General features: G+C 31.4%; 4 protein-coding genes across 7 annotated transcripts; 1 reads left to right on the forward strand and 3 right to left on the reverse strand.

Annotated features, from left to right (window-relative positions):
• Nucleotides 1-1,912: 1,912 nt before the first annotated feature.
• On the reverse strand, nucleotides 1,913-10,000 carry LOC126835609 (F-box/LRR-repeat protein 6). Of its 2 annotated transcripts, none has more exons than XM_050568298.1 (9): nucleotides 9,686-10,000; nucleotides 7,980-8,062; nucleotides 5,404-6,782; nucleotides 5,168-5,334; nucleotides 4,837-5,006; nucleotides 4,472-4,612; nucleotides 3,854-4,241; nucleotides 3,600-3,759; nucleotides 1,913-2,893 (listed from the first exon to the last, which is right to left on the reverse strand). In XM_050568298.1, exons 3-9 carry the CDS (start codon nucleotides 6,621-6,623, stop codon nucleotides 2,686-2,688), a joined length of 2,454 nt encoding a protein of 817 aa, XP_050424255.1. In that variant the 5' UTR covers nucleotides 6,624-6,782; nucleotides 7,980-8,062; nucleotides 9,686-10,000; the 3' UTR covers nucleotides 1,913-2,685. The 2 variants fall into 2 exon arrangements, with proteins under 2 accessions (XP_050424255.1, XP_050424256.1); XM_050568299.1 differs by lacking the exon at nucleotides 9,686-10,000 and adding an exon at nucleotides 9,097-9,486.
• Nucleotides 10,001-14,885: 4,885 nt separating this feature from the next.
• Nucleotides 14,886-18,741, reverse strand: LOC126835655 (AP-3 complex subunit mu-2). 2 transcript variants are annotated; one of them, XM_050568385.1, is made up of 11 exons: nucleotides 18,646-18,741; nucleotides 18,470-18,521; nucleotides 18,181-18,365; nucleotides 17,986-18,098; nucleotides 17,790-17,911; nucleotides 17,551-17,710; nucleotides 16,633-16,746; nucleotides 16,378-16,563; nucleotides 16,139-16,297; nucleotides 16,016-16,066; nucleotides 14,886-15,933 (listed from the first exon to the last, which is right to left on the reverse strand). In XM_050568385.1, exons 2-11 carry the CDS (start codon nucleotides 18,502-18,504, stop codon nucleotides 15,799-15,801), a joined length of 1,260 nt encoding a protein of 419 aa, XP_050424342.1. In that variant the 5' UTR covers nucleotides 18,505-18,521; nucleotides 18,646-18,741; the 3' UTR covers nucleotides 14,886-15,798. The 2 variants fall into 2 exon arrangements, with proteins under 2 accessions (XP_050424342.1, XP_050424341.1); XM_050568384.1 differs by having other exon boundaries at nucleotides 18,603-18,736.
• A 692-nt stretch (nucleotides 18,742-19,433) lies between these two features.
• Nucleotides 19,434-26,819, forward strand: LOC126835999 (Bardet-Biedl syndrome 2 protein homolog). Of its 2 annotated transcripts, none has more exons than XM_050568930.1 (13): nucleotides 19,434-19,593; nucleotides 19,745-19,930; nucleotides 23,305-23,493; nucleotides 23,866-24,048; nucleotides 24,218-24,440; nucleotides 24,506-24,648; nucleotides 24,732-24,779; nucleotides 24,878-25,063; nucleotides 25,625-25,783; nucleotides 25,861-26,082; nucleotides 26,177-26,343; nucleotides 26,408-26,556; nucleotides 26,646-26,819. In XM_050568930.1, the coding sequence occupies exons 1-13, from the start codon at nucleotides 19,477-19,479 to the stop codon at nucleotides 26,744-26,746; spliced, it is 2,073 nt and encodes a 690-aa protein (XP_050424887.1). In that variant the 5' UTR covers nucleotides 19,434-19,476; the 3' UTR covers nucleotides 26,747-26,819. The 2 variants fall into 2 exon arrangements, with proteins under 2 accessions (XP_050424887.1, XP_050424888.1); XM_050568931.1 differs by having other exon boundaries at nucleotides 19,516-19,613.
• On the reverse strand, nucleotides 20,161-22,601 carry LOC126836000 (uridine 5'-monophosphate synthase). Its single transcript, XM_050568933.1, has 7 exons — nucleotides 22,276-22,601; nucleotides 21,924-22,190; nucleotides 21,708-21,830; nucleotides 21,324-21,423; nucleotides 20,971-21,256; nucleotides 20,692-20,906; nucleotides 20,161-20,618 (listed from the first exon to the last, which is right to left on the reverse strand). Exons 1-7 carry the CDS (start codon nucleotides 22,414-22,416, stop codon nucleotides 20,323-20,325), a joined length of 1,428 nt encoding a protein of 475 aa, XP_050424890.1. The 5' UTR covers nucleotides 22,417-22,601; the 3' UTR covers nucleotides 20,161-20,322.
• Nucleotides 26,820-27,024: the final 205 nt, after the last annotated feature.

Genomic DNA, 27,024 nt, shown 5'->3' on the forward strand with positions numbered 1-27,024 from the left:
TGTGTAAATATTAATAAATTATATTTATACGTATAAACAAAAAAAAACATTTACATAGGTCTTTACAGTCTCAACAATATGTATTTTACACTTTTATGGACAATATATAATAATCTATATTAGAACATCCTTTGTTATATACAACAATAATAATAATAAGATATATTTATAATAATATATATTATAAAAAATTAAATTAAAAAATAATAATAATAATAATAATAAAAAAACAACATAATTCAACTATATCTTAACAAATAAAATATGAAAACATGACATTAATACAAATTTGTATGGTGTGTATTTGAAGGAGAAATTATAAAACAAGCAAATTTAGGTCGGGCTTTTTAGTTTTTTTCTTTTTTTGCAAACATGCAAAGAATTTGGCCCCCTAAAAACGGATACGTGCTTACAATAATAATAATAATAATGATAATAATAATTGTTTCACCATCGGGGAAAAAAAAAATTCCTCGACAAAAAAATTACTAAAACAATAATAATATAAAATACACATTTAGATTATTTCGAAAGACAGCATTTTGAAGAACGATAATTAATTACACGGATGTACACATCATCTTAAAGATTTCAAATTATTAATATAATAATAATATAACAATAATGACTACAATAAAATCGTTGAATTTTTTATTTTAAATTTAAGTATCATTGAAATGGATACATTTTTTTAAATCGGCCAATCAAAACGCTGTCGAAATACAAGTTGCTTTTTTGAAGAAATGTTGTTTAGACAAAAAAAAAAAAAAAACTAGTAAAAAACTGGTCTTTTTATGAAAGAACACTGTTCGTCCGTTAAAAATAAAACCGAGGTTTCAAAATTCAGATAACATTATAAAAAAAGATAATCTCAATAATAATAAAAAAGATTAATATTAGTTTTAATGTGTTGTAAAAATGTTATGGCTTGGATTTTTTGGAATAACAATGATTTAAAAAAACAATAATAATAAAAATCAATAAAGTTGAAAGTTGATGGATTTTTTGCTTTTCTTATTGTTTTTGTAAAGATATTAATGTTGTAACATAATTATTTAACAAGAAATACAATAATTTTATCATAAAAAAATTTGTGTGCGGCTAATAAAAAAAAACCATGTGTGTCATTCGTAGTTGCAACTTTAGCGTAAGTTAATATTAGATTACATACTCATTTTGGGGAGGAAGGAGCGCAATTGTGTTTCACGACTAATATAAAACACGTTCAATAATGGTTTTTTTTTGTTTTTAGTATTTACATTGTGTCTAGGGAATAATCTACGTTCACACTGCATTTCTAAATAAATCAAATTATTTTAGATGAAATATTTTAAAGAAAGAAAAAACGGGGAAAAATAGTTCGGAAAACATTACGTGCAACTTAATAAAATATTGTTTGTTCACTCTCGAATAGAAATTGCCGAAAACGGATCGTCGATTGCCGATACAAATATTATTTTGTCAATCGATGTCGAGAAACAACTAAATAATAATATCAAATTATTAAATAACTACCACAATATTATAGATGAAATTAATTAATCACAAATGTTATTTTACGTTTACAAATAACAACAAGATAATAAAAACGATAAAAACTTATTAACTAAACTTAGAACGAAAATATGGTTAAACTAGATTTTGGGATTTATGTACAATGTAAAAAATAAGGCATTTGTGATTATTTAAAAACAATTGAATCAATACAACAAAAAAAAATTATTAAAAGAAAAACAAACAATGTCATTGTCATTTTGTTGTAGCACAAGTAGATTTGTTAAATTTGATTTTATCTTTGAAAAATGTAATGTCTTAAGCTTAGGAATGATTTGAGCTTTTTATTGTTTAATTTTAATTTTTCATTTATTATGATCTAGCAGTAGTGTAGTTGTCACGAGGCTATAAGTTATAATTATTCTTTTTTTTTTTTTAGGCGAACTTCGACTTTAATTGAGATTGACAGTTTTTCTGAACAATTATAATATCATACATACTTAGGAGGCAAAACATTGTTGTTGATCGTTCGAATCAATTCAACAATGGTTTTGAGTCACTGGAATTTTAAATGAATGTGTTATTTCAAATATCCAACTTCCTGGCCAATAAAACCCTCCCCAATGTATGTACATAAAAAAAATTATCATTGAATGTATTAGAAACAAAATTTAACGTGTGAAATAAAAATAAATAAAGTCGATTGTCTACAAACTTAATTTCTAAAATAAACAAAAAAATTATGCCTGAAATGAAAGATGAAATTTAACTGTTTTGTTAAGACTGATATAACTCCTTTCCAAGCCATATGTCAACTGAATTATTTTATTTATAAAAAAAAATATATATATTAATAAAAATTTGTAAGTAATTTTAGTATTACGCTACAGTTTTTACAGCGCAGTTATCTGAATAATGGTTTAATTTAATGTCTTGCAATAAATAAAAAAAAAAAAAAAAATGATAATAATAAAAAAATATTTGTACTATTGCTCAATATTTAGTTATCGGGCAAAATAATTAAAAATAATAATTTTATATTTAATAACTATCACATAGACAACATCTTCGCGACCACTTAACTATAACATTTAATTAAAAAAGTAATAAATTTTTCTTTAAAATTTAAAGAAATAATAAAAACAAGTAAAAAATGAAAAAGAAATGGAAGATACCTTAACAACATAAAACTTAGCCACCTTCAGATTCTTGGGAAGAACCGGGCTTATCGTTAAGCTGAGCCCGCAACTCGGCCAACGCGTGGCCTTTGTACAGCCGTTTGATGCCCCTAGGTAGACCCCGGCAAGACGACAAGTTTAACGAGTTCAGAAGAGGACAGCTGTTGAGAACAGCTTTTACAGGATCTAGACTCACCGAGGAACCGGTCAGATCCATTTTTCTGTAAAATCAAACAAGAAGGCAAAAGTTGTAATGTAGAAAATATAAAAATTATTAAAATAAACGCTTTGATGCGAATCTGTGTAGATGGTAGAAATACAAAAACCGATAACAGCATTGTAAAATCCATAATAATGTGCATAAAATTAATTTTGAGTGTTAGGGATGTTACAATTAAAAGGTTGATCGTCTGTCTATAATAATTTTTTGCCGTTGTAATACCAATATATCGTAATTACCAATAAAACGAAAATAATTTCAAATACCTGTGACTGTGTGTTGATCAACTCACACACAGCAACATAGAAATTTACAGCAGTCAAATGCAATCGTCCACCCTTTTTTTTTTGTTTTTTCTTTATATAAAATAAAAAGTTTGATGACAAGTTTTTAATAAAATCGTAAATGTTGTAAAAAGTGAAATAAAGAAAAAGTTTCCACCCCCATCTAGGAAAAAGAGATTATAATCTTAAGAAAATTCTATACAAATTTTAAACTAATCAACTAATTTAAAAATATTTATAGAGTGTACGTAAAAAAATATGTACATTTTTTGGACATTTTCGATTTAAAAAGCGTGAACTTTTTTTCCCAATAAAGTACTTTTCAGAAAAGATGCTACATGAAGAAATCGGTTCAGATGTTAAGTAGACACGCATCAAAGCTAAAAAAAAAACACAATAAATAATGGTAAAAATAAAAAATACCTTAGCAACGAATCTTTTCCTTGTTCGGCTAAAGCCATAACAGCTGCGTCTAGCGTGTTGGTATTGGTGGACCAAGACAGGTCGATCTCCATAAGACTGTGACTCCACTTTTTGCATATCAAATCGAGACCAGAATCGTTTACTCGAGTCACACAACATCCTAAATTATAAAAAAAATTCAATTAATTTTGAAAAAAAAAAATGTACAAAATACACATAATATGACATAATAATAATAATAATAATATAATTGCCTGATAAGTATAGGTGAGTCAAATCCCAAGCCGGTACTCTGACTAGGTACTCCGTTACTTTAGAACACCCTCGGACGTCGAGAAGGCACAGTTTATGGGACGTCTTCAATATCCTTTCGAGGGCGTGGTCGTCAACGAAAGGTTGTCCCGTCGCACTGATGTCGTTTGAAATTGTGGCAACGCTGAGCTCTTCTAACAGTGGGAATCCGGGAGACATTCCTTGTTCTTTGAGGGTCGTAGTGGTACTTAAACAAAGCTGACTGGTAGCCATACGTAGTACACGCAAATTAAAACAGCCTTCTTGCAACCGTTCGATATGAAGTTGTCCCGTATTGCCGACCATTCTCACGTTGGTCAGATCCAGAGATTGCAGGTTTGGACAGTACGTCTAAATTCGGAAAAATTAGTTAAACATAACGTCAATGTAACCGTAAAACAACACAACTCGACAGTAAAACAACAACACGCTCTCCACTTACTTTATCCTTCATGATACATCTCCATTATCTCCACACTAACTTTCACTTTGATCCGTCTCTACCTCCTAGATACCTTCTGGCTTTTCTACTTCCTATCGGTGCAATTTCCCATACTTAAATAATAAAAAAATAAACTTACAGCTAACGAATCGACTATTTGTCCTATTCCTGAAAGCCTGTTGTCAGCCAAACTCAAGTGGGTCAATCTTTGACCCATATTCTGTGTCAGGAACAATATGGAGCTTAAAGAAACTCCACTTCTACCACTGCTGTGTTGAGCCTATAAATTAAATTACATAAATAGTATTAATTGAAAATTAAATCAATTAAAAAAAAAAAAAGACGATAGACTTGGCATTAACACTGGTTTTAATAAAAAAAAAACCTGGCCCAGCACCAACTCAATAAAAACTCGTTACTCCTGAGTGTAACCATTTTATGGGGTTTTTTTTTTTTTTTTTACCAACTGTGAATCAATTTAATGAACAAACATTGACAACTTACATTTATTCCTGATAAATCTATCCGTTCTAGATTGTGAAAGTTGGTGACGAGAAAACGAACATTTTCAAACGTCAAACCTTCCCAACCCGTTAAACTCAGACCTTTAAGGTTTAAACATGAGACACTAATTTTATCCAGAATAGCTGGAATACCGGTAAACTGCCAACCACCTAAATAAATACACAATGTTTATATTAATAAAACCAATAAACATAAATTTCTCATAATAAACAATTTTCAGTAGTAGAGCGTATCAAAGAAGATAATTCGGCAACGTCCACCCAATTAAAAACAATTTTTTAATAGTTTTTTATTTTTATTTTGGATTTACCTAAATTTAATTCCTGTACACTGGAAAGTCGATTTTCACATAACCATCTAAAGTTTATGTCGTTTCTAATAGGATTTTTTGAAATCCAACGTCCTGCTAGATCGATATTAGTCCAAAGGTATGGATCGGAAGCTACGGACCGCCAATGTCGACACACTTGTGATACCCTGTCAGAGATAAAAAAAAATGTTAAAAAATAAATCGCCAACAATCGCACGTTTAATTTTTAAGTTTACCTGGCAAGAAACGGAATACATCCTTCGGTAACAGTAACTATTTGGAACACTTTGAACAGCAAGTCGGTCGGTATCTGATCACCCCACGGACTTTGTTCAGCCGGCTCAACATAAGGTATCAATTTACTGCCGTCGGGTGTTTTTTTGATATCGTCAGATCTTTTCCTGCTTTTTCGTTTTTTCTTCTGCGGCATCGAGGTGAGCGATATTTTCAACTTGATACCACCGTTTTCGACCGCCCCTAACTCGCTCTGGTAAATTGTACCGGCAGGCTGCTTTTTGGGCTTCACTACTTTTTCCTTAGGGGCCGAACGTCTTTTGCGAGGTTTCCCAGATTTGGTGAGGGTCACGCCGTTTAGAATGTTTGGCGAGGACTTGGGTACAACTACAGGCGGAGTAATTGAAGCCTTAGGCGCTTCCCCATTAGAAACGCCCGGAACAACTTGAGCCTGGATTATTAACGATTCTAAATCAACTCGTGGCGAACACAGATCGCTAGACATGCTTTCGATTGACCGCGGGTTTGTTTCTATCGACCGTTCACTACCGGTCCGTTGGGTGGTAGCGGGACTGATAACACTGTCGCTTAAACTAGAGCTTTCACCGTTACACATGGGTGATGCGGCTAATACACCGGCACTGGGGCTGTCAGAAACGCTAACGGGAGTAGGGAAACTGGCAATGGTCGGCGAAATACCCGGAGAATACTGATCGTTTCTTACTTGCCGATTAGTGAAATCGGACATGGTAGAAGGTCCCGTAGTAGCTGTCGACATAAAGGTATTTTCTACTTGATTCGACATGGGACACGGGTCGAATCCGGGTAGTTGAAGAGACGATGAACTAGACGTGTCCATCGGAATAAAAGTTGAGCCTACCGACTGAGGAGCGTAATTGAAAGCCATCGGCGACGGGTTAGGTGTTAACACGGTATATCCGCCGTACGTATCTCCCATGAAGTTTGAGTTGTCTTTATTATAATTCTGACCGTGCACTTGACTCGATTCTAGACGGTTTCGAAACGAATCTTGCATCATATTGTTGTTAGGGTGTAACATGTTGTAGGACAATGAGTCGTATCTCGGCGCGTGCAGAGGCGGATGAGATGCCGACTTGTCTTGATCCAAGAGAAACTGTTTAAGACATTCATGTTCTTGGTCTATTTCCAGGTGAGGAAATACAGATGAATCATTTACAAAACAGTTGTTTGTATTATCCATTTCACTATAAGTTAATTTGCTACTTTTTAGACTTCCGAGTCATCCATTTACGTATAAAACGATGGGATAAAAATATTTCACACTTCTTAGTTCCATTAAGTTGAGAAACATTCAACAGCTACACCGAAGGAAAATAAGTTTGCAGTTTAGTCTTTAATTCTAAAAAAGAAAACAATAATTAATTTGTATTAGTTTAGTATTTTATAATTTTTAATAAAAACACTTTCAAATAGACGCTTTGATGTAAATGATAGGAATATAAAACACCGAAAAAACATAGTAAAGGCGAAAATATGTTTAAAATAATTATATTTGAAGTATAAAGGTGGTATCCTTAGTATTTATCGTCTGTCTTTTGTTTGTAATTTGATGCAGTTGTCAACGGATAGACAATCAACTTTATAATGAACATATTTTTCGGAGACTCATTGACAGTCTTTTCAAAATGTAATTTTTTTTGGTTTTTCTTAGATAACAAAAAAAGTTTGACTACAGAAAATTATACATGTTATAACCCCACTCTACCTACAGTTAGTTGTTATCAGATAAATTTACTCAAAATGGTAAATAAGATATGGATTTTTATGGTAAACTTTATAGCCTAATTAAGTACCTTCGGGTAAGATTTCTGAGCAACAGACTCTTGCTACACGAAGGAATCGGGGTTCAACAGTTTAGAAGATATTGTGGGTGAAGACATAATAAAAAATTAAAACACATCGTTGTAAAATTAATACTATCTCAACTACGTATCGCAGTTAAAACTGACACAACACTGATAGATCAATTGAATGTTAATCATCAAAATGAATATTTAGGTTGCAAAGTCAAGTTTATTATAATTAAAAAACTTAAGGAGATTGAAATGGGGCGATTTTTAAAAGACCATCTTAATTTTTTTTTTGTTAATTTGTATAAGCTTTAGGGTATAATTTTTAAGTTGTACAATTTTTTTTTTATGAGAAATATCATTTTGTTCCTGTAAGCCTAACAAAATTACACCTGCTTAGAATGATTGGGTATTAATTCTGTAAAATATTTTAACTCTTTGGCCTTTTTTCAGCTTATGGTGGAGGTAAATTGTTTCATTACAAAAAATACAAGAAAATGAATACTAAAAATGTAAGAAATTAAAATAGGATTACAATACAATTTCAATTGAAGTATCAAAAATGTACTCCCACAATAATCTAGAAAAGAGGTTGATAAACTTAAATATTTGTATAGAATTAAAATCGGACCACTTTCAGTCTCCTTAAGAAATGTTTTTTTCTACTTTACATTAGCAGTTGCGTAAATATTGACTTAACTAATAAATAATAGATAACTTGCATATTAAATACTAAAATAAGTTACCTAAACTAGTTTATGGTCTCTAATGTCCATTTTGCTCTCAAAGCATTGTAAATTTTGTTTTATTCCAAACTGAAACAGGAAATCTGAAAAAAAAAATTTATATTTACCTTAACTAGATATAAATATTTTTCATAGCTTAATTAAAAATGTTGCAAGTACAATGCAATACAATTATATATATGAGTATATTATATAATTAATAAAGACTAGAAAGAGGGCTTTTTTGTAAAACAATAAAAAAAAGTCAATATTTCAATCGCTAGAAAGCATACAATTTATGACGAATACTGTAAACAAATGTAAAGACAAAAACTTGACTGTTCTCTTAAATCTATGTTTTGTAATTGCAATTTTTTAATTAAGTCGTCGTTATGTTTAAGTATTATTTTTATAACTAGTTAACCAAATGACTGGTCGAATTTGGATAATTATAGCTGGTCCGCTCTACAAATGTATCACTAATAGCGAGAATAATCACATAGGTACTCTAGAGTCAAGCGATGACCTTATTTGCTGGGACATTTAGATTTGTGGTTTGAACAAGAAAATTAACTCTGCATTTTGGCGCTCACGAATACCGTACAAAGCTTAAAAAGCTTTTAGTTGTTCACAGGCTTACGGATATGGCTTGTCAATAAAAACTAACTGAATTATAGTAACAATATTATAAAACTTCAGTTTCACAAGATTGATATGACGTTATTAATACTCAAAGTGGCCAACCGACAACAAAGTATTGCAAACACAGTTCGTCAATAATCTACGGCGATCAAAACATTGGCATACTCAAATGTGTTTGACCGATATAAAATATAATAAAGATTGAAGTTTTACATTTTCTGATACCGTTTAAAAACTGTAACAAAAACAAAATAATAGGGATGACATTACAATTGAAGACAACTTATTCTTAGTGAAACAGTTGTGGACATTTCTTCTTTTTATTCCGTTATTTTACTGGAGAGAAAGCCATAGCATCTACATACAATCACTGACGGGTCGCAAGCGACGGGTCGGTTATCATATAACCGACAACTATCCAACTGAATATACTCACTGGAGAGTCTAAAAATAGGTAGGTAGACAATTACAGAACTGTGAAATGTAAATTACTTACATTTCAGAAAATTGTAAAACTGGTAACTATTGCGGACTTTCGGTGTCTGTGAAGACGACTGTTGGAAAGGATGTCGTACAACCCGAGTAGACTAGTGTACGTTTGAAACGACTGGATGGCGATGGGACGAAATCATCAAAAGGCTGAAACGACTGGATGGCGATGGGACGAAATCATCAAAAGGCTCCCAAGACTTGTGATGCGCCATCAACGAATCTGACAGTTTACACGTTATCACTTATTTCGTTGTTATCACAGAGAGAGGTAATAATATCGTACATTAATTAAACGGAATACGTAAATGGGACAGGCAGACGATCAGGTGTCGCCGTCCTCGGACGCAGACAACAGCCGCACACGGTGGACACAAACGGGTGTATTTGGGTCAAGCCCAAAGCGCGCTCGGCCAGTCGTCTTCGACGAACACCCTGGCCGCAGATAACGTCGTCTACGGCGGACGCGCTGGCGCCTCGTCCGTACCCCACCTAACGCACGTCGCACTGGCCAGTAGACGCAGGATACGCCGACCGACCACGTCCGAAACGAAAACTATGCAAACTCAGGCATACAAGCGAGACACCGAACTTACCGTGCTTCGTGTCGGCGGCTGAGGGTTCCAATGGGCACCGCGAATAAGGCCCCGAGGATGGCGGCGGTATAGGCCTGTGCAGTTGCGTATTGATCTAACACAGCGCAACGGCGGTAAAGACTGCCACCGCGATGCGGCTACTGTAGCGCACGTACAACGCGAACGGACGACGGCTGACGGCCACGGACGTCATCGGCGGCAAGGCAGGTAAACGGCGGCGATGGACACCACGGGAGCAACAATTATCACGAAACAAACACCAGTACACACATCTACCACTGCGGACGTACATCCACTGACCTTCGGCCGACGGCAGTGAGAAACAAACTAATGGGCTATTGTCAAAACGAAACGCTCATATGATTGGCTTAAGAATAAACTTTCCACCGCAGTGCCGCCAACCCGCGATCCGGCCGCTGGCCGCACCGCGGCCGCCGCCACCGCCACCGCTCTCGTACGATGTTATTCCGCAAAACGTACAATAATACAATAACATAGAAGTAGGTATAACAACAACACCGCCACCGACGGCCGGCCGCCGAACAACAACAACAGCTGCTCGGCCGCCGCCACCCGTCCGCCACACGGCACGTCGTGCCGTTAGTCGTGGGACGGGTTTGGGTTACCGAAATGTTGCTCACTAAACGCGGCGCGTTCGTCTGGAATATCGCTGTGGTCGTCCTTGCAAATATTGTTATTATTATTATTATTATTTATTCATCTCTTTCTACGAAACAGCGACATCTAGGGGTGGCTGTCTTATAGTAGAACTTTTGAGTACTTATACTAAACATAATACTTACATAATAAATGAAGTATAATATGATCAAGACCCGCAGCAGAGGCGGTTGCAAAGACGATGACCCGGCGGTGGATTTATAAATTTTTTATGCTTCAGACAGGCCAAGACCTTGAATTTTTGCAACCCTGAGTCGCAAGACGTGGGCAAAACGCCCACACAGTGTCATGTTCCATTTACTTGCGTATCCAAACTCTGCATAATAAATAATTTGAAGTATCCATCAAATTTTATGAACGCTAACACCCCTTTCGCGCAAAGCGAAGTATAGTGTATTTGTGTACACTATATATCAATAATATTCTGAATCTTCTTAGCAAATACAATTTAAAAAACGTTTAACTTTGATTGGGGGTTCGCGGTTAGAATAGTAGGTAAAATTCGATTCAAAATGACTTGTATATGCTTAGATAAATATGTCTTACACGATTTGAGGGGATCTAAATTTAAATATTTCCGAAACGAATGGAGACTTTCGGTTTTTTTGTTTACTTTTCACCACCTGTCGGTTGACAAAATTAGTAATGCTACTTTATTAAAAAAAAAATTCACTTATAAAGATCTTAATAAAAGTCAGCTAAATAGTTTTATCCATACGGCAAAAACAAAACCACTTAAGATATAATATATAATAATTGTTTTATATCTACTAGAACCCAAAAGTATGGGTATTATTGTAGTAGAAGTTTATGCATATCCAAAAATACTTAACTGGATCGGGTTTTTTTAAGAAAAAAAAACCCAAGTGATTGTCAACTCACATATCTACATATATTATGATTGTTTTCTTTGGGGTGAAGACAAATTTCTGGTCAGGCAACTTTTCTTAAAAGTTTAATTCCATAGTATTTTCAAGCTTTTATATCAAATCAAGACCATTTCGATTGTATCGGTAATTTTTCTAATTTAAAACACTTGTGTTTTTCTCTATTGTAATTTTGAAAACAATTTTAGGTAAAAAAATGTTCTAGTTTGAATTTTGAAGGGGTTTATATGCCTTTAGACAACAAATTTGACATAAATATATCGAGCAGGCTGGCAGTGTACAGCAGGTGATTAGTCATTTTATTTTTTCATAGTGTTTTTTTACAATGTCATCACAATATTTTCAATAACTTTAACTGCTTTGAACCCCATTTCAAATGTTATAAATTATAAATCAAATAAATTATACACATTATTTTTACATCAACGTTTGAAAATTAAACGGGAAAATCTTATTAACTTTTTAAAAATTAAGAATAATTTACTAAAAATGTTGACAGTACGATAACTAGTTTTGGATAATTTTTTTTAAGTTATAGAAGTTTAGGACAGAAGAAAAGTTAAAGTGCGTTATTATTTTTATCTGCGCGCATTACTTGTCCGCACTTCCTCTTCCGTTCAGGCGCGGATACAAGGGGGGTAGGCATGGAATCAATGCCCCCCCCCCCAAATCTCAAAAAAAAAAAAGGCTGGTGAAAATTATTATAGGTATACATACATAGTAATAATACTATATTTAACTTTATCTTCAATAGGATAATATCAAAACTTGCATGAGAAAAATATTAAATTATTCTTATTACCTACATATTTCTATATTTAATATAATATTTTGTAAAAATGATATTGTTTTTCGGTCAATTCTATTTAAAATTTAAATTTATTACAATCAAAATTTAAATTATTTATTGAAGTTTACTTTTTGGAACTAAAATATAATGAAAAATAACGATCATTTGGGGCACCAATAAATAAATAATTTCGAGGTACCTAAACATCGTCTCAATTATAATTATTCTGATTTTAAAAATGTTCAACTTAATAAACCCTGATAATCTCTATTGATATTATTTGACTGATTTTTCCCTAACCTAGAATCAATCAATCGGTAGTAGCTGCAACTAAATATTGACATTAGTCATAAATAACTATATAATTTTGTTTTAAGATTGCTTGATTAAGAAAAAATAAAGTTCATCTACTGGTTGATGAGAAAATTACATTAACTAAGATATACTAAGGATATACCTATCAATCTCAGTGCGGGAATTTTAACAAAAAGTTGTATGAGTTTCGATTCGAAATAAAAATTCGAAAAAAATTTGACTTTTAAAATGATTTAGAACCGATTTTCGAGTGCTTTACCAGCTCTGCAATGCAAATAAATTATTAGGTATAGATTACGCTAAAATAAGATCCAAATGGAAAAAAAATACTCAAATTTTTTAAAATCTTAATCTCAGACTAATGTAGAATTCGATATAAACCCCTAATCACATTTGAACATTAATATAAAAATGGAATTGGGTAAAGAGGAGCGAAAATGTGAACGTGTTTTTTTCAAAATGGTCACCTAATTGTAAGATTTTTTGAAATCTTTTTGCGCTTTTTGTACAACACATAATAAAATACTTGGTTTGGATTTTATTTAAAAGTTTTCAATTTTGTTTTGTAAATCTTCTATTTTTCGCATGGTGTTAGCACACACAAGTGTTTTGATGGGAGAAATATCGACTTAAAAATCGAAAAACATCTGTTGTCATTGGCACGTGCCGCGTTTAAGGAATACCATAAGAGCGATACTTACACCTAGTACTTGCCATGGTTCGCCAAAATAATGTCGTTTTCGAAATAAAACTATAAAAAATATACATATTTTTTTTTTTATATAAAACGTTTCTTTTTTTATACTATTTAAATTTTATTTCTACTAACGGTTTTTGGCCTAGAGACTTATTACACCTATTTACTGTAGGTACAGCGTATAGAAACACTTGAGCGCTGTTAACAGTATACCTACCTTAGGTACTGTACCTAGAAACTATACATGTTATTTTTTACCTTTATTTTATTTATTTAGCATATTTTATTCAATTATAAGTCAATACAGGGTATCTCGCAGTGTTATAGGCACTATAAAGATATTTAATGATCGATTAGTTAACATATTATCTGTAATTTATAAAAAAACACCTCACAGTGTAATTACTAATTTTTTTTTTAACTGCTTCTTAAAAACCCTATCATATAGTCTTAATACTGTCTTCTCAGTTGCACATAAATCATAATAATAATTAATTAAACAAAAAAATCACTGTCGTATACTTTTACATCTTCTAAGTTCTAACTTCTTTAAAAAATATCTGAAAAATACAGGTGTAATAGGTCTATCTAACATTAATAAAAAAAAATAATTACCTTTGTACCGACGGACGATTTTTCTGATCTCGTTTTAATAATAAAAAAATGTGTACCATTAGCATATTGTATTAGCTAAATATAATTAGGCTTAGGTTGTTTATTTTGGAATAATAATTAAAAAACAAGAATTAGTCCTAGAAATTACCTACATTGGTCTTGGGTGAAATAATACTAAAATTAAAAAAATTGATATTATTAATATTGTTTTTTAAAACCATTTATTAATGCTGATAAAATAAAATTAACATTACCCACCTTTTAAAGTTTAACATTAGTTACAATACAAGGTTTTAGAATCTGCCTTAGAATTATTTTACCACGAAAAATAAATAATTTGGTGAATTCGAATCTAGCTCTGGAATCTCTAGGCCACGTCCTAATAATTTTTTTAATCGCCTTCAAAGTTGTAAAAATCACCGCCGAATAGAATTTTTAGTGTTTTGTGATTTTTTTTAAATTTATTTCCAATGCATCTTTTGCTGGTACTTCAAAACTAATCTCAGAATTAATGTAGCATTTTTAGATTTTTTTTGTTTTAACCCACATGAATAACTAGATATTTTTTAACAGACAAAAAAATTGCCATGGTAGAGAAATTACGACACCAGACTCGGAACCAGCGAAAAAATGGCTCTTATTTAAAAAAAAGGTAGAATTACATGGTACATTGTTATTAGGTAGGTAAAAAATTACGAATCATACTTTAACCATACAATAATTAGTGTCTTTATACGTTTTTTTTTTTGTAAAATTTAGTTTTTAAGACTAGAATTTGGTATGTGTAAAAAACCAATTGTTACAATTCATTGCATTGTTTATTTTGCATTGATGCATAAAAATGTGCTACAAAGCTCTAAGTATGCAAACAAAATTCGTAGGCAATTTAAAAATTGCAAATGAATGGACTACACAGTATAGTTAAAAAAAAAACTATTCAAATACTTGTTAATGCATCTAAGATAAATGTGAATCAGCTTATATTTTATCTTTATTAGGTTATATTCACCCAAAGATTTAAACACTTAATAATATTATAAATTATAATATATTGTATACTTTAGAAATATATTTATAAAATTTAAATTATATAAACAAGATATTCAATACAGAGTGACTCATTAAGGAGGTTATATTCACCCAAAGATTTAAACACTTAATAATATTATAAATTATAATATATTGTATACTTTAGAAATATATTTATAAAATTTAAATTATATAAACAAGATATTCAAGACAGAGTGACTCATTAAGGATAAGTCTCTAATTTTCTATTACGAAAAATTGAAATTTTAGTTTTTCTTTTTAGAGACATTTTAGTTAGTTGTTTTTCAATATTAGACAGTATTCAAATGTTTGTCTTTTTAATTTTTGTTCGACAGAACTACCAACTTTTAAAAATTATATTAGATGGTTATTAATCTATGGATTTAATCAACTTTTTTAATTAAGAACAATTTGCTGGAAATGTTGATGGGTCAATAACCAGTTTTAAAGTTTAAAATTTAGGACGGGAGGTGGAATGCGGTTGAGTAATGCACCCAGTTAAAAATAACTCTACACTCCACCCTTTATCTCGTAATAAATTTTAAGCTTTGAAAGTAATTTTTCAAAACTAGTCATCACCCAGTGACCAAATAATTTTTTATTTAAAAAGTTGATTAATATACCTTACCATTTAAGTTTCTAAAAAAGGTAAATATTTGGTAGTTTTATAATTATGTACAATAATATAAATAAAAAGTATTTCAAAAAGAAAAACTATAATATGGTAATTATTTTCTAAGTAAATACGTGTCTTATCCTTAATGAAGCAACCTGTATTCCATTGTAAATTATAATACAAAAAAATCTTATACAGCATACTTGTAATTATCACATAATTCTTAATTAAAATTGTATTACATCATTTACTTCAAAATCTATGAAGTGCATTATAAATAGAATATAATAAAAAAACTTTAAATGTTAACTGTAAGTATTTTATAACCATGTATAATTAATATCCTACTATATAAATATAAAATAATAATTATTTTAAAAAAAAAAACATAATTAACAAAACAATATAAATGGTATAATTTAAAACTGTTTAATAGTTTGACACTTTGTTGAGTCAACTTGAATTTTACATTCTGACTTGGAATTTACCAGCTTTTGTGATATACTTTACGCCTTTGAACGGTTTATATTTCTCTCCGTACATGTCGAGGCGATTGACTTTTAAACCAGATAATGCCAATTGATTTATTGTGAATTTTACCTGTGAACAAAACAATATAAGGTCAATATATTTATTGTAATTGTTAAAATTGTCATAACTATCTATTGATAATTGTTCTTACATTAATTACAGGATTTGAGTCCGTAACTACCGTATTCACAGGTAAACTTATCTGAAAGAAACTCATTTTATTAGCATGTAGCTTTATGGTTTTTTTTTTGTATTATACATAACCACAACTTACAGTTCCTTTAATATTTGGTAATTTCGCAGTTTCTATTCGTCCAACTTCCCACGTCAAAATTTTAGATACCGGATCAAACGAATGTTTACCTTGGTTCGGAATAAGAGTACAGTTCAACACACACTTTGGCATAGGAACTTCTATGATTACATTTTCAATCTATTTTGCAAAATATTAAAAGTATAGTTTTTAAAATAAAAATTTACTACTATATTGAATAATCACTAAAAAATCTTTACAGATCTTCCTAATGTCTGTTTTGGACCGACTGTAATGTCCAACCGACCACTGCCCGACGCAGTCTCTTTTAATGCAAGCATGTGTCGTATATAAATTGGAATGGCGACTATTCCTTGCGATCCAATATGATATGACATTAAACGGAAATTTCCATCGGGTGGAATAAAAGACAATATCTTTTCTGACTAAAAATGTATTGTTGTAATGTAATAATTATTTTTTTGGCAGTAAATTTGTTTAAAAACTATAATTACCTCCCATCTCTTGAATCTGACGCAAGGATGAAAACTAACGTCGTCAAAAAGTCGAGGATTCATAAATGACAATGAAAGATCCGGCATTCCAGTAAGCTTGATGCTACAATCAATCTTAAAACAAAAAAAATATATATTTTATACATACATACATAAAATTATTATCTACAAAATATAAAAAAATAATACTCATTAGGAATTAATGTTGGATTCATATCAGATAAAAACTAATATCTGACGTTGAATCAGAAATTTCTTAAGTGAAGAGAAATATTGCATCAATAATACTGCATTTACATACCTCTATTAATTCGCTTTTAAAGTACACATTGTAAACACCACTCATACTAATGGAAAACGCAAGAACGAAATAAATTTTTAGTAGCGAAACTCAAATTACTTTTTATATAAAGCACCGTTTTTAGAGAGAATTTTTTATCATATTTTTAGACTTATTATAAGTAATTTCTTTTAAATATGAGTAATCTTAATATTCTGAAAAACAACTTGTACGTTAAAAGTAACTTTAAACTTATTCTCATTATTGTTCGGTTTTAGTCAGTTAAAACTGAGTAATTGTCTGTGTGTTCGCTGTCTCCCCTACCTATTGTCTTATTGATAGATGTCCAGTAAGCGTATTTTAGGACGAGTGGTAACGGGGTGTCAAGTGTCCCCGTTAAAATATTTTCAGTGACAATACTAAATACTTATAGGGGGAGGGGACTAAGTTAATTTAGTCCCCTCCCCCTATAAGTATTTAGTTAACTCTTAGTAACTCACATGGGGAAAAAATGTACCCCCAGCCACATAGTATAGGTGTGTGACTGACGTAAAAAATTTACCTAAGTCACACTTAACTGAAATGTGACTGGAAACCTTGCTCGTCACTATGTGTTAATTGTAGAAAAAAATGCTTACGTATCCTTGGATTTCAGCAAATACTGTAGCACCTCCTTTATCAATAATGGCGTCTACTTCTTCTATGACGTCAAAGTATGCTTCATTATTGGTGTATTTCACTCCCGATCTCCTCCACGGCACATTGGACAACTGACCGCTCGGTAGAATTGCACTCACACTAAAAACAATATTATTTACGATATTAATACAATAATGTAAGTATAATTTATTTATAAAAATGTAAAAAAAAACATTACTTTGATTTTCCAGTAACCGTATTGGCAATTGTTCGAAGTATATTCGGAGGCTTTATGAGTTCTTTAAGAATATTTGATTCGGTGGCTAATGGGAAACCGTTATCTAACATTTCATCTAAAAGCTAATTCCATACATTTAGATGTAAATACGTCTTGAAATAAGTGTACATATAAATTCTAATTACTATCAACTTACTTCGTATACAACAACATAATTATCCTTAACGACATTTTCAGAACATTCTGAAAAGTAATCTTCAAAAGTGTCAACTACTCTATGCAAAAATTCAATAACAAACAACGGCGGCACTATATAATAACAGTAATAACAAAATATTTTAAGTACATATATAATACCAAGCAAGATTATTATAAAAATAATAAAACAAACCTTCAGTCATGCAAACTGCAACAAAAAATAAACCGCATCTATAAATACTTATTAAGTAATGATGCGGTGTAGCAATAACCGGAGGAATGTCTTCCGGACTGAGAGCTTTACGATGTTGATCAAAAAAGTAATCGCAAACTGATCGCGATATAATGCTTTTCCAATGTTTTTCAATAAATACATCACTGCAATTAAAAATCGGTTCTGTTAATATCATATTTCATAATGCGTTAAACCCAAAAAGAAGCGTTAAATATTTATTCATTTTGTAAATATTCAATAGACCTACCCAGCAGAGTTTATAATAAACAAACTGTGAATCATAATTACAAGTTGTTACTCTAAAAATTCAAATAATAAACTATTACGATACTGTTTACTACAAAATAACGAAAAAGTAGTATAAAATATTTTATTTATACGTTTATGAGTAGGTACTGATTTCTATTGAAATAAACAATTTACTTTCAAATACTGAGTTAGGATTCTTGAAAGTGTTTTTAATTCTAGCCTTCCTTCTGAAATCGACTATCGAACAACAAAAAATCTTTACAATGGTATCACTCCGTCTTGCTTATATTTTACATTTATGATAAACGTGTCAACCATATACCTTATACCACGTGATATGACCCTTCTTAAGTATTTTAAGATTTGAATTTTTTCACTGACAATAATTGGCGATTTTATATTATTTCATCAATATTTATGCATTCACATCATATTGGTTTTTATTCACAAGTCGAATCCAAACCTAAGAGTTGATAACTGAAATATATTATTTAAGTTTTGAGCGAATTACTAATTCTACATACCCTAGCATAAGATTATAATTTAAATTGTTTTCCCAAAATGTATTCGAATTTTGAGTTGACCAAGGGACTTCTGATTTTTCCATGTTTGCTGTGGTAGATCAGTAAATGGTGAAAATCTATCGCCCACAACAAAGTTTTATTTTGACATTATAATATTGTGTTTTTTATTCGTTATATTTTTCAAAAAAATTCAATGTCTGGTGCTTGTGTACAAATTGTCACGAGCTCTAGAGACTTCATTATTACACTGTATAATTCAATCTCATTTTGTAATTAGATTTAATAGTTTCCAAAAATAACTTTACAATAACTAGCGTGATGAATGATTTAAAATAATTGCTTCAACCGTAAAAAAAAAAGGTTAAAACATTGGGTTGCTATGGTTTCATACACGTTAAAACATAACAAACATACTATTTTTGCTCTTTATGGCCAATATTTTAATACATTACTATAAACAACTTTGGTTTATTAATAAATAATGGTTAATCCTCTATTTTCATTACAATTAAGGCATAATGTAATACCTCGTTTGGTCACCATCGGCAAGTATGATGGATCCCATCACTGTTTGACATTAGCAACGACTGAAAACAAGGTGAATTTTTTCTCGTATAGGTATAAAACAAAACCTTATAATTTTTTCCCTACATTTGTATTGACATTCTGCATTCATACTATTTATCAAATAAGACTTGCAGATATTTGACCTTATTTAATAGTTTTAAACATTTTGGTCATTTAAATAGATATTAATACATAGTCCACATAAGCCAGATAAAGAAATTTCTTATTTGAACATCAATCAAAAAATTACTGCAATATTAGCGGGAAAAGCTATACCAAATGAAGACAAAGATATACTTGTTGTGGGTACTGTCAGTAGCATATTGGCATACAACGTAGATATGAACAGCGATTTATTCTTCAAAGAGGTGAGCAGACAGCATTTAGAATAATTTTATTTTATACTACCATCTTCTATATAGTATGCAGTGATTGGATAATATTGTCTAGGTATTTAAACAAAACAAATAAAGTGATTATTATTTTTGTTCTTTATTTAATTAACCCTTGCAATACAATAATATATATATATATATATTAATGGTAACAAACTTGTATAAACTGTTTTAATTATCAACCAAAAAATAATTTCATATTTAAAAATAAAAATAATTTTTCAAAACAAATGTTATTTTACCTATTACAGTCATATGGTAATTTAATATAACAACTAAACATAAATTGATGAGCATCCAAAACATAATATAACAATTGTATCAAAAGTATAGCGAAAATAGTATTTGAGTTAAAAACTTGAATTTCACTGATTTGAAACTCGTTCCAAGTAAGTGTTCCATAATGATTCTTTGTAATATTTAGCAGTTTCGGCGGGATTGGTAGCTTCGTAAATACCTCGACCGACTACTGCAATATCTGCTCCTTTGGTTAAAATAATGTCGCTAGGGGTTTGATATTTTTGACCGAGACTATCTCCAGAACTTGTTATGTTAACACCGGGAGTCAACTGTAGTAAACTAGGCGACGGTAAAACGCCGTTAGTTTGGCAAACTAAACCAACGACAATATCTTTATAGTCTTCAGCTATTTTTACGGTATCTAAATTGGATAAAAATGTCTACATTAAAAAACTCTACAAAAAAAACATAATAAAATAAAGATGTTCTTTTACCTTTAGTGTACTGTTGCGATATTAAATTTCCTTCGCAACTTAGTTCGGCTATAATAAACACGCCTCTTTTGTCCAGTAAATCAGTTTGTTGCACCTCTTCTAGGATACCTTTCAACATTAATCCACCCGAAACGCTATGCACCGTAACTAAGTCAGCCCACTTAACAAGTTTCTTGTACTGCAATTTGACAGTATTGCCAATATCTGCCATTTTTCTGAAAAAATGTAAAATTAACAACCATTTGAATAAAAAATTGTTATTTAAATTATCATTAATACCTGTCTTCCATGATTAAGAAATTATATTGTTTAGCTAACTGTTGCAAATGTTTGATAGTGGATTCGGTAACTCCAATGACTGCATCAATATGAGTTTTCAAAATACAAATATGTGGAGCTACTTGTTCTGCAATTTTTAAAAGTTGATCAGCTGATTCTACATCAGCCGCAACACATAAATTAGTTTTCTTTTCTATAATTAACTTTAGGATTTTTTGAGTAATTTTTGACGTTTCTCCCAATTCTGCTCGCTGTTGAAATGCTAGTTTTGTTCTCAAAATCATATCTATTAAGAAGATTTAAAAATGTAGACAATTGACGAATCCCCAAACATTAATTTTAAAAATAATCACCACTGTCGTCATTTTTAATTTGATGATTTTTTATGTAGTCTAAAACATTTTTATGTTTCTCTTCACTTATTTTACCTTCCCGTTTTAAAATATCTACAATCTTTAAACAGAAAGAAAATGAATCATTGAACATGATTATTTGATAAAATTGTATAATTTAATATTATTAAAACTATCCACAATATAAGTTAGTTTTAATGTAAAGACGTGTATTTCAGCGACTATATTGCCATCTTCTGTTGTTCAAGTCTGCTGTTAGCACTGTCAATGGCAACATAGACACTGAAATATGCATATTTTTCTAAAACTGAATTTTCATTGTGATAGCGTTAGGGTTTTAATAATATTCAATATATTTTCATAAGTAAATTGTAAACGACAAACTTGTGTAATTGTGAATATACTCGTAATGTTCAGTCCTTTATTAGATAAACGCTGTAATCCTCCTTGTTGTCTGTCAACTAACACTATAACACGCGATACATTTAAATTGCTTTTTTCCAAATCCTAAAAAATAAAATTAAATACAGATTGTATTAATATCTTAACTTTAAACAATAACAATTTATTCTTTAATTATTAATAGTACATTTGACTGACCTCTACAGTTTCCAGAATACTAGCACCACTAGAAATAACGTCTTCAATCACAATCACATCATCGCCACATGAATACTCACCGTCGATCAGTTTTTTAGTACCATACAATTTTGCCTCTTTTCTTCTTATCAACATCGGTAGGTTAGTGTTGATTGATACTACTGTAGCGATAGGAAGAGCTGTGTAAGGTACGCCACATAGTCGTGTCGGAATTTTTTCATCAATGTCTTTTTGTATTGTAACCGACACAAGTGAGCATATTTGTTGCTGTAAAACAAACATAAAAAAAATTGTAGGCTATAAAATAAAACATCTATTACATTAGATATTAAATATAGATACGTGTACTAACGAGTAATTTAGGATATGAAACGATCACTCTCAAATCTATATAAAATGTAGACGTTTCTCCAGATTTTAACTGAAAAGTGCCAAATTTCAATGCACCAATTTCGTGAAGATTAAGAATTATACCACGTTGATCGGTATTCATAGTTTTGTAAATATAAGTAACACTTCTAATTAATAACAGTTAAAAATTGATTATATCAGTAAACGATTATAATAAATAAAAAAGAAACGTCAATGTTTACAACTAATTTTTAAGGGACGAAATACTATTAACCATTTATTGTGAGCATGTGACAGCTGACAAGTAGCACGGGACACCAGTTGAGCCTCACTTTAAGCACGCCGAATGCCGCATGGTCTGTTATCAATTATCAGCAATTAGTATAAATATGATAACAATTTTTTGGTTTATTACTCCACAGAATAGAATATAGATTAAATATTTAAATCTATTAATTATAACTGTTATGGACACTTTTAAAGTATGGACTTGTAATATGTTATAACTATAGCTGTCTGTGTACCCGGATTTGCCTGCGTAAATAAACGCTGTTGCATCACATCAAGGTTTATAGATAACATTATAGGAAAAAAGACCAAGAATGTACTGGGTAGATAGCATAAAAAAGGGTGTTGAACAGTTAGGAGATGGTTCTAATTGTTATTGGAGGAACCTAGCGTTGGTCAGAGAAAAGTGGAGGCTTGGTTGTGAGACGGGATGGTCCTAAGGGTCCAATAAACCCAAGAAAAAGAATAAGTAATATTTGTCGGGTGAGATTGGAACCCGTTATCATACATACTTTTTCCTGTAAAAAACCCTTCTTTTCTCAATTAAAATTCTTTTAAGTACATATAAATTATTGAACTACATTATCTTTTTTGTTGTAATTCGGGGACTACTAAAACACTACGAATTTTTTTTTTTTATTTGACTTAATTTTATTTTATAAAAGCTGTACAATAACTAGATATCTATGACTATATACAATACAGTTAATGTTCCTTACCGATACAAATATATTTTTGAAAGATTCCAGATGGAGTGTCTGCGGTAGCTATTGGCAAACTCGGGACTATGAAAGAACCGTCGATCATAATCGGAGGAAATTGTGCTGTTCAAGCGTTCGATTATAAAGGCAACGAGCTTCTGTGGACAGTGACAGGTGACAACGTCAGGTCTATTATCGTTATGGACATAAACCTAGACAGATACAACGAGGTGAAAAGTTAATATGTAGATTTCATATGAAATAAAAGCTTACAGTATAATTGATTTTTTATGAAGAGTAAGACACTAAAACTTAAGTTTTATTTAGTTTTTAAATATTGTTATGCTTGTTTAAACTATCAAACGATAGCACTGATCAATTGATAGACGAGCTTATAAATCAATAGTATATTGAAATCGAAATTTAAAAAAAATAATAAAAAAATTTTAATAATTTTTTCTAGAAATCAGTGTTTTTTTAGCCTTTATAAGGTATCCGATACAACACTGTTAAATTAGAATCGTCATGCCGTTTAAAACTAAATCGGTTATTACTTATTCATATTGGTCAGTGCTTAATATGAGTACGATATTTTATTTTAGTTGCTCGTGGGTTCTGATGACTACGAAATTAGAGAGTTTAAAGATGATATGATTGTTAACGAAATATCGGAAACTTCGCCTATTTGTTTGCTAAGTAGTATGTCGACTGGAAAATTTGCATACGCTTTAGACAATGGCACGGTCGGTGTGTACGACAGAACTCAGCGCCTATGGAGAGTCAAGGTACATTATATTGAATCAGATACCTACGAATGTTACGTGTACACTATGTCCTTGCATGAAATTAATTTCATCAGTATGTGATTTATTTTGTACATAAAAGAAATAAGAATAACATAACTGAATAGAACGACTACCTAACGAAAGTCCTAACGATGATCTAATTTTCCAGTCAAAGAGCACTGTTACTTGTCTCGAAAAATATGACTTGGACGGCGACGGAAAAGAGGAATTGATCACCGGATGGTCGAACGGTAAGGTGGACGCCCGTAATTGCAGAACAGGAGAAGTCGTTTTCAGAGATGTACTGTCTTCGGGCATTGCAGGAGTAGTTCTGGGAGATTACAGGAGGGCTGGAAAATGCCAGTTGATCGTCGTTTCCGCAACAGGGGAAGGTGAAGCTAATATAGTTTTATAATGTAAATATACATGTGAATGGCCCCAGTAATACGTTGTACAGTTAGAGGATATGATAGCACCAGTCTCAAAGTGGAGTCAGGAGTTCAGTCCAATGTTGTTCATGATCTATTGCAAAAGAGGCAAATATTAATGACAGAGTTGAGTAACTATACGAACGTTTCCAATGAAGGTCGCGGAATTCCGGTAAACATCACAGTATACAGATTTAACTGAGCAGTTGGCGGTAAAGCCAACCAATACAATTTGACATATAAACTTAATTACAGGGAGACACTCGTCTTATAACAGAAGTATCAGTTTCGGAAACGTCAGAGGTAAGCTTGATTATTTGTTTTCATCGTTAATAAATTCGAGCATTTATGTATATATATATATATATTGTATGCCTTTCACAACTATTTTCTTTCGTCAGCCACCTTGTGTACTTCTTACACTCTTGACCAACAACTCGACAATATTGAGAGCAGTCACAGTGTTTGCCGAGGGAATTTTCGATGACGAAACACACGTGGTTCATCCCAAGAAGGAAAACGTTTCGTCGAAAATTAAAATATCTCTATTTCCGCCGAAAGACATACCTCTGGATATTCACATTCGAGTAATTATAAATAATTGTTTAATCATTGATACAAATATTTATCTGTGGGGAGGAGGAGATTCATGATTTTCGAACCCTCCTTCAAGTTCAGCGACCAAACTGATATTTAGCTGGTAGGAATTGGGATGTTAAATTTTTTTAAAAAATTATTCGGTACTTCAACGAGACATGAAAATTCTCTTTCGTGGTTGCAGACTCGTCTGAAAAATACTTTTTTTTTTGTTGATACAATGAGAGGTCTTAAACCTTCGACATTAAAGATTTACAAAGAATTTTTATCTTTAATAAGTGCTGAGGATTTTTTAACTACGTATGTAAATAAACCAACACGAAGAGATCAAGACAGCCAGTGTCTTACATTAATTAAAGCTTCTGATAGTGATTTAAATTGTTTTATAGTTAATACTATCTCTAAAATCCGAACTTCAAGCCAAATCGACTAGCTAGACTTTACTATGCTAATTTTTTTATATTTTACAGGTTTAGTGTTGCCTACTATACTAGATTTTTGCTATACTGATTTAAATTCAATGTTTAACTACTTTCTGTGCAATTTTTTAGGCTTTCGTTGGGTCTAACGTGGACAATGATCAATTTCACGTGTTCGAACTGACCAGGTCGTTACCTCGATTTTCTATGTACTCGTTGGTTCCTTATCCGGAATCCGAAGAATTGCCTGGAAGCTACGTTACATTCCAACTAGTCGAACGCGTACAACGGGTAAATATTTTTTTATGTTCTAGGTTTGCAGGTTTTATTTAACTAGCTGATGAGATTTTTTTTACCGTGTTTCCAAGTTGGATATGTGGTTAAGTCAAAATTTTATCATTCCGCAAAAAACGCCGATAAAGACGGACGGGAAAGAGTATTGGAAAATCATGATAAAATCTTTTCGAAATTCTTCACTCACCTACGTTAAATTCGATAACAACGAAATAAGCATATATTCCACAAGCATAAGTCTGACGGCTGACATTGTACAATCGTTGGCGTCGGACTTGAACATTGGCCAAATCGATGTAAGTGTAATAGTAGGCAAAGTCCTTTATATGTACCCAATTCCATGGAACATAAGTGTTAGCATTCGATGAAACACTGGTTTTCGTTGTTTAGTCGCTCGCAGAATTTCCCGGAGTCATTGACGATTTATGGGAAAATATGCAAATGGTGAAAACGCTGCAACAAAATTCTGTCAAACTCAACGCTTCAATAGCCGATAGTTTGGCCTTGTTGAAAAATCTCATCGTACAAGCGGAAGATTACCGATTATTGGATGATATGTAAACTATATGATGACATACTCTCTTTAATTCATACAAACTTTTTTCTAATTCGATTTTATAGGCCCAGCATGGTAAGGTGTCTTAACGAAGTCTATCACATAAACAAACAAATGATACAAAACCATCGGGTGACTTGTGAAAACCATCAACAGTTGTTGGGGACTCTGAAAAAAATCAACACCGTCATACAGAACGCTTCTAGGCTTCGTGGTAAGATTTTAAAAAAATTCTGTTACCTATACTGTGGCAGAGTTGAGACGAGGAATAATAATAAATTGTCATTGTTTGAATTTTCTCAGTGAATATCAGCAAAACCGAAATCATAACTGCTTATCGGCAAGCTGTGGCGTCGGAAAACATGGCCGTTTTGAAAAAGCTAATTGAAACGGGAAACAAGTAACGTCGGTCATTCTGTGAGAGAAATAAGTATACCATTGTGTTATAATATATTTATACTAGATTGAGTATATAGGCAGACTTGGGCATGATTAAAATATTTTTTTATAAAAGTAGGTAAATCATGATTTGAATCAAATATTAGTCGATTAAACAAATAATAGATTATTCGAATAAGGTTTTTTTGTAATTTAAAATTTTACTATTTTATGTTAGGTAAAAAGAAATTAAAAATATTTATAATTATTTTATATTATATTTGAATTATACTTAAATACATTT

The sequence above is a fragment of the Adelges cooleyi genome, unplaced genomic scaffold, assembly GCF_023614345.1.
Source record: "Adelges cooleyi isolate 19-005CV unplaced genomic scaffold, UGA_ACOO_1.1 ACOO_flye_CR_arks_rails_tigmint_CR_PRNA_23, whole genome shotgun sequence".
Lineage (NCBI taxonomy): Eukaryota > Metazoa > Arthropoda > Insecta > Hemiptera > Adelgidae > Adelges > Adelges cooleyi.

Bases quoted from the DNA above. Each gene is read 5' to 3' on its own strand.
- LOC126835609 (XM_050568298.1), bottom strand. From the start codon at position 6,623: ATGGATAATACAAACAACTGTTTTGTAAATGATTCATCTGTATTTCCT. The intron at 5,335-5,403 runs GTAAACTTAAAA...TATCTCTGACAG, and splicing joins TGTATTCCGTTTCTTGCCAG to GGTATCACAAGTGTGTCGAC. The intron at 4,242-4,471 runs GTAAGTTTATTT...TTCCGAATTTAG, and splicing joins AAATAGTCGATTCGTTAGCT to ACGTACTGTCCAAACCTGCA.
- LOC126835655 (XM_050568385.1), bottom strand. From the start codon at position 18,504: ATGATTCACAGTTTGTTTATTATAAACTCTGCTGG. The intron at 18,366-18,469 runs GTAGGTCTATTG...TTTTAATTGCAG, and splicing joins TTTATTATAAACTCTGCTGG to TGATGTATTTATTGAAAAAC. The intron at 16,564-16,632 runs GTAATTATAGTT...ATACATTTTTAG, and splicing joins TCAGATTCAAGAGATGGGAG to TCAGAAAAGATATTGTCTTT.
- LOC126835999 (XM_050568930.1), top strand. From the start codon at position 19,477: ATGGTTAATCCTCTATTTTCATTACAATTAAGGCATAATGTAATACCT. The intron at 24,049-24,217 runs GTACATTATATT...CTAATTTTCCAG, and splicing joins AGCGCCTATGGAGAGTCAAG to TCAAAGAGCACTGTTACTTG. The intron at 26,344-26,407 runs GTAAACTATATG...TCGATTTTATAG, and splicing joins TACCGATTATTGGATGATAT to GCCCAGCATGGTAAGGTGTC.
- LOC126836000 (XM_050568933.1), bottom strand. From the start codon at position 22,416: ATGAATACCGATCAACGTGGTATAATTCTTAATCTTCACGAAATTGGT. The intron at 22,191-22,275 runs GTTAGTACACGT...TTTGTTTTACAG, and splicing joins TTTCATATCCTAAATTACTC to CAACAAATATGCTCACTTGT. The intron at 21,424-21,707 runs GTTTGTCGTTTA...TTCTGTTTAAAG, and splicing joins GTATATTCACAATTACACAA to ATTGTAGATATTTTAAAACG.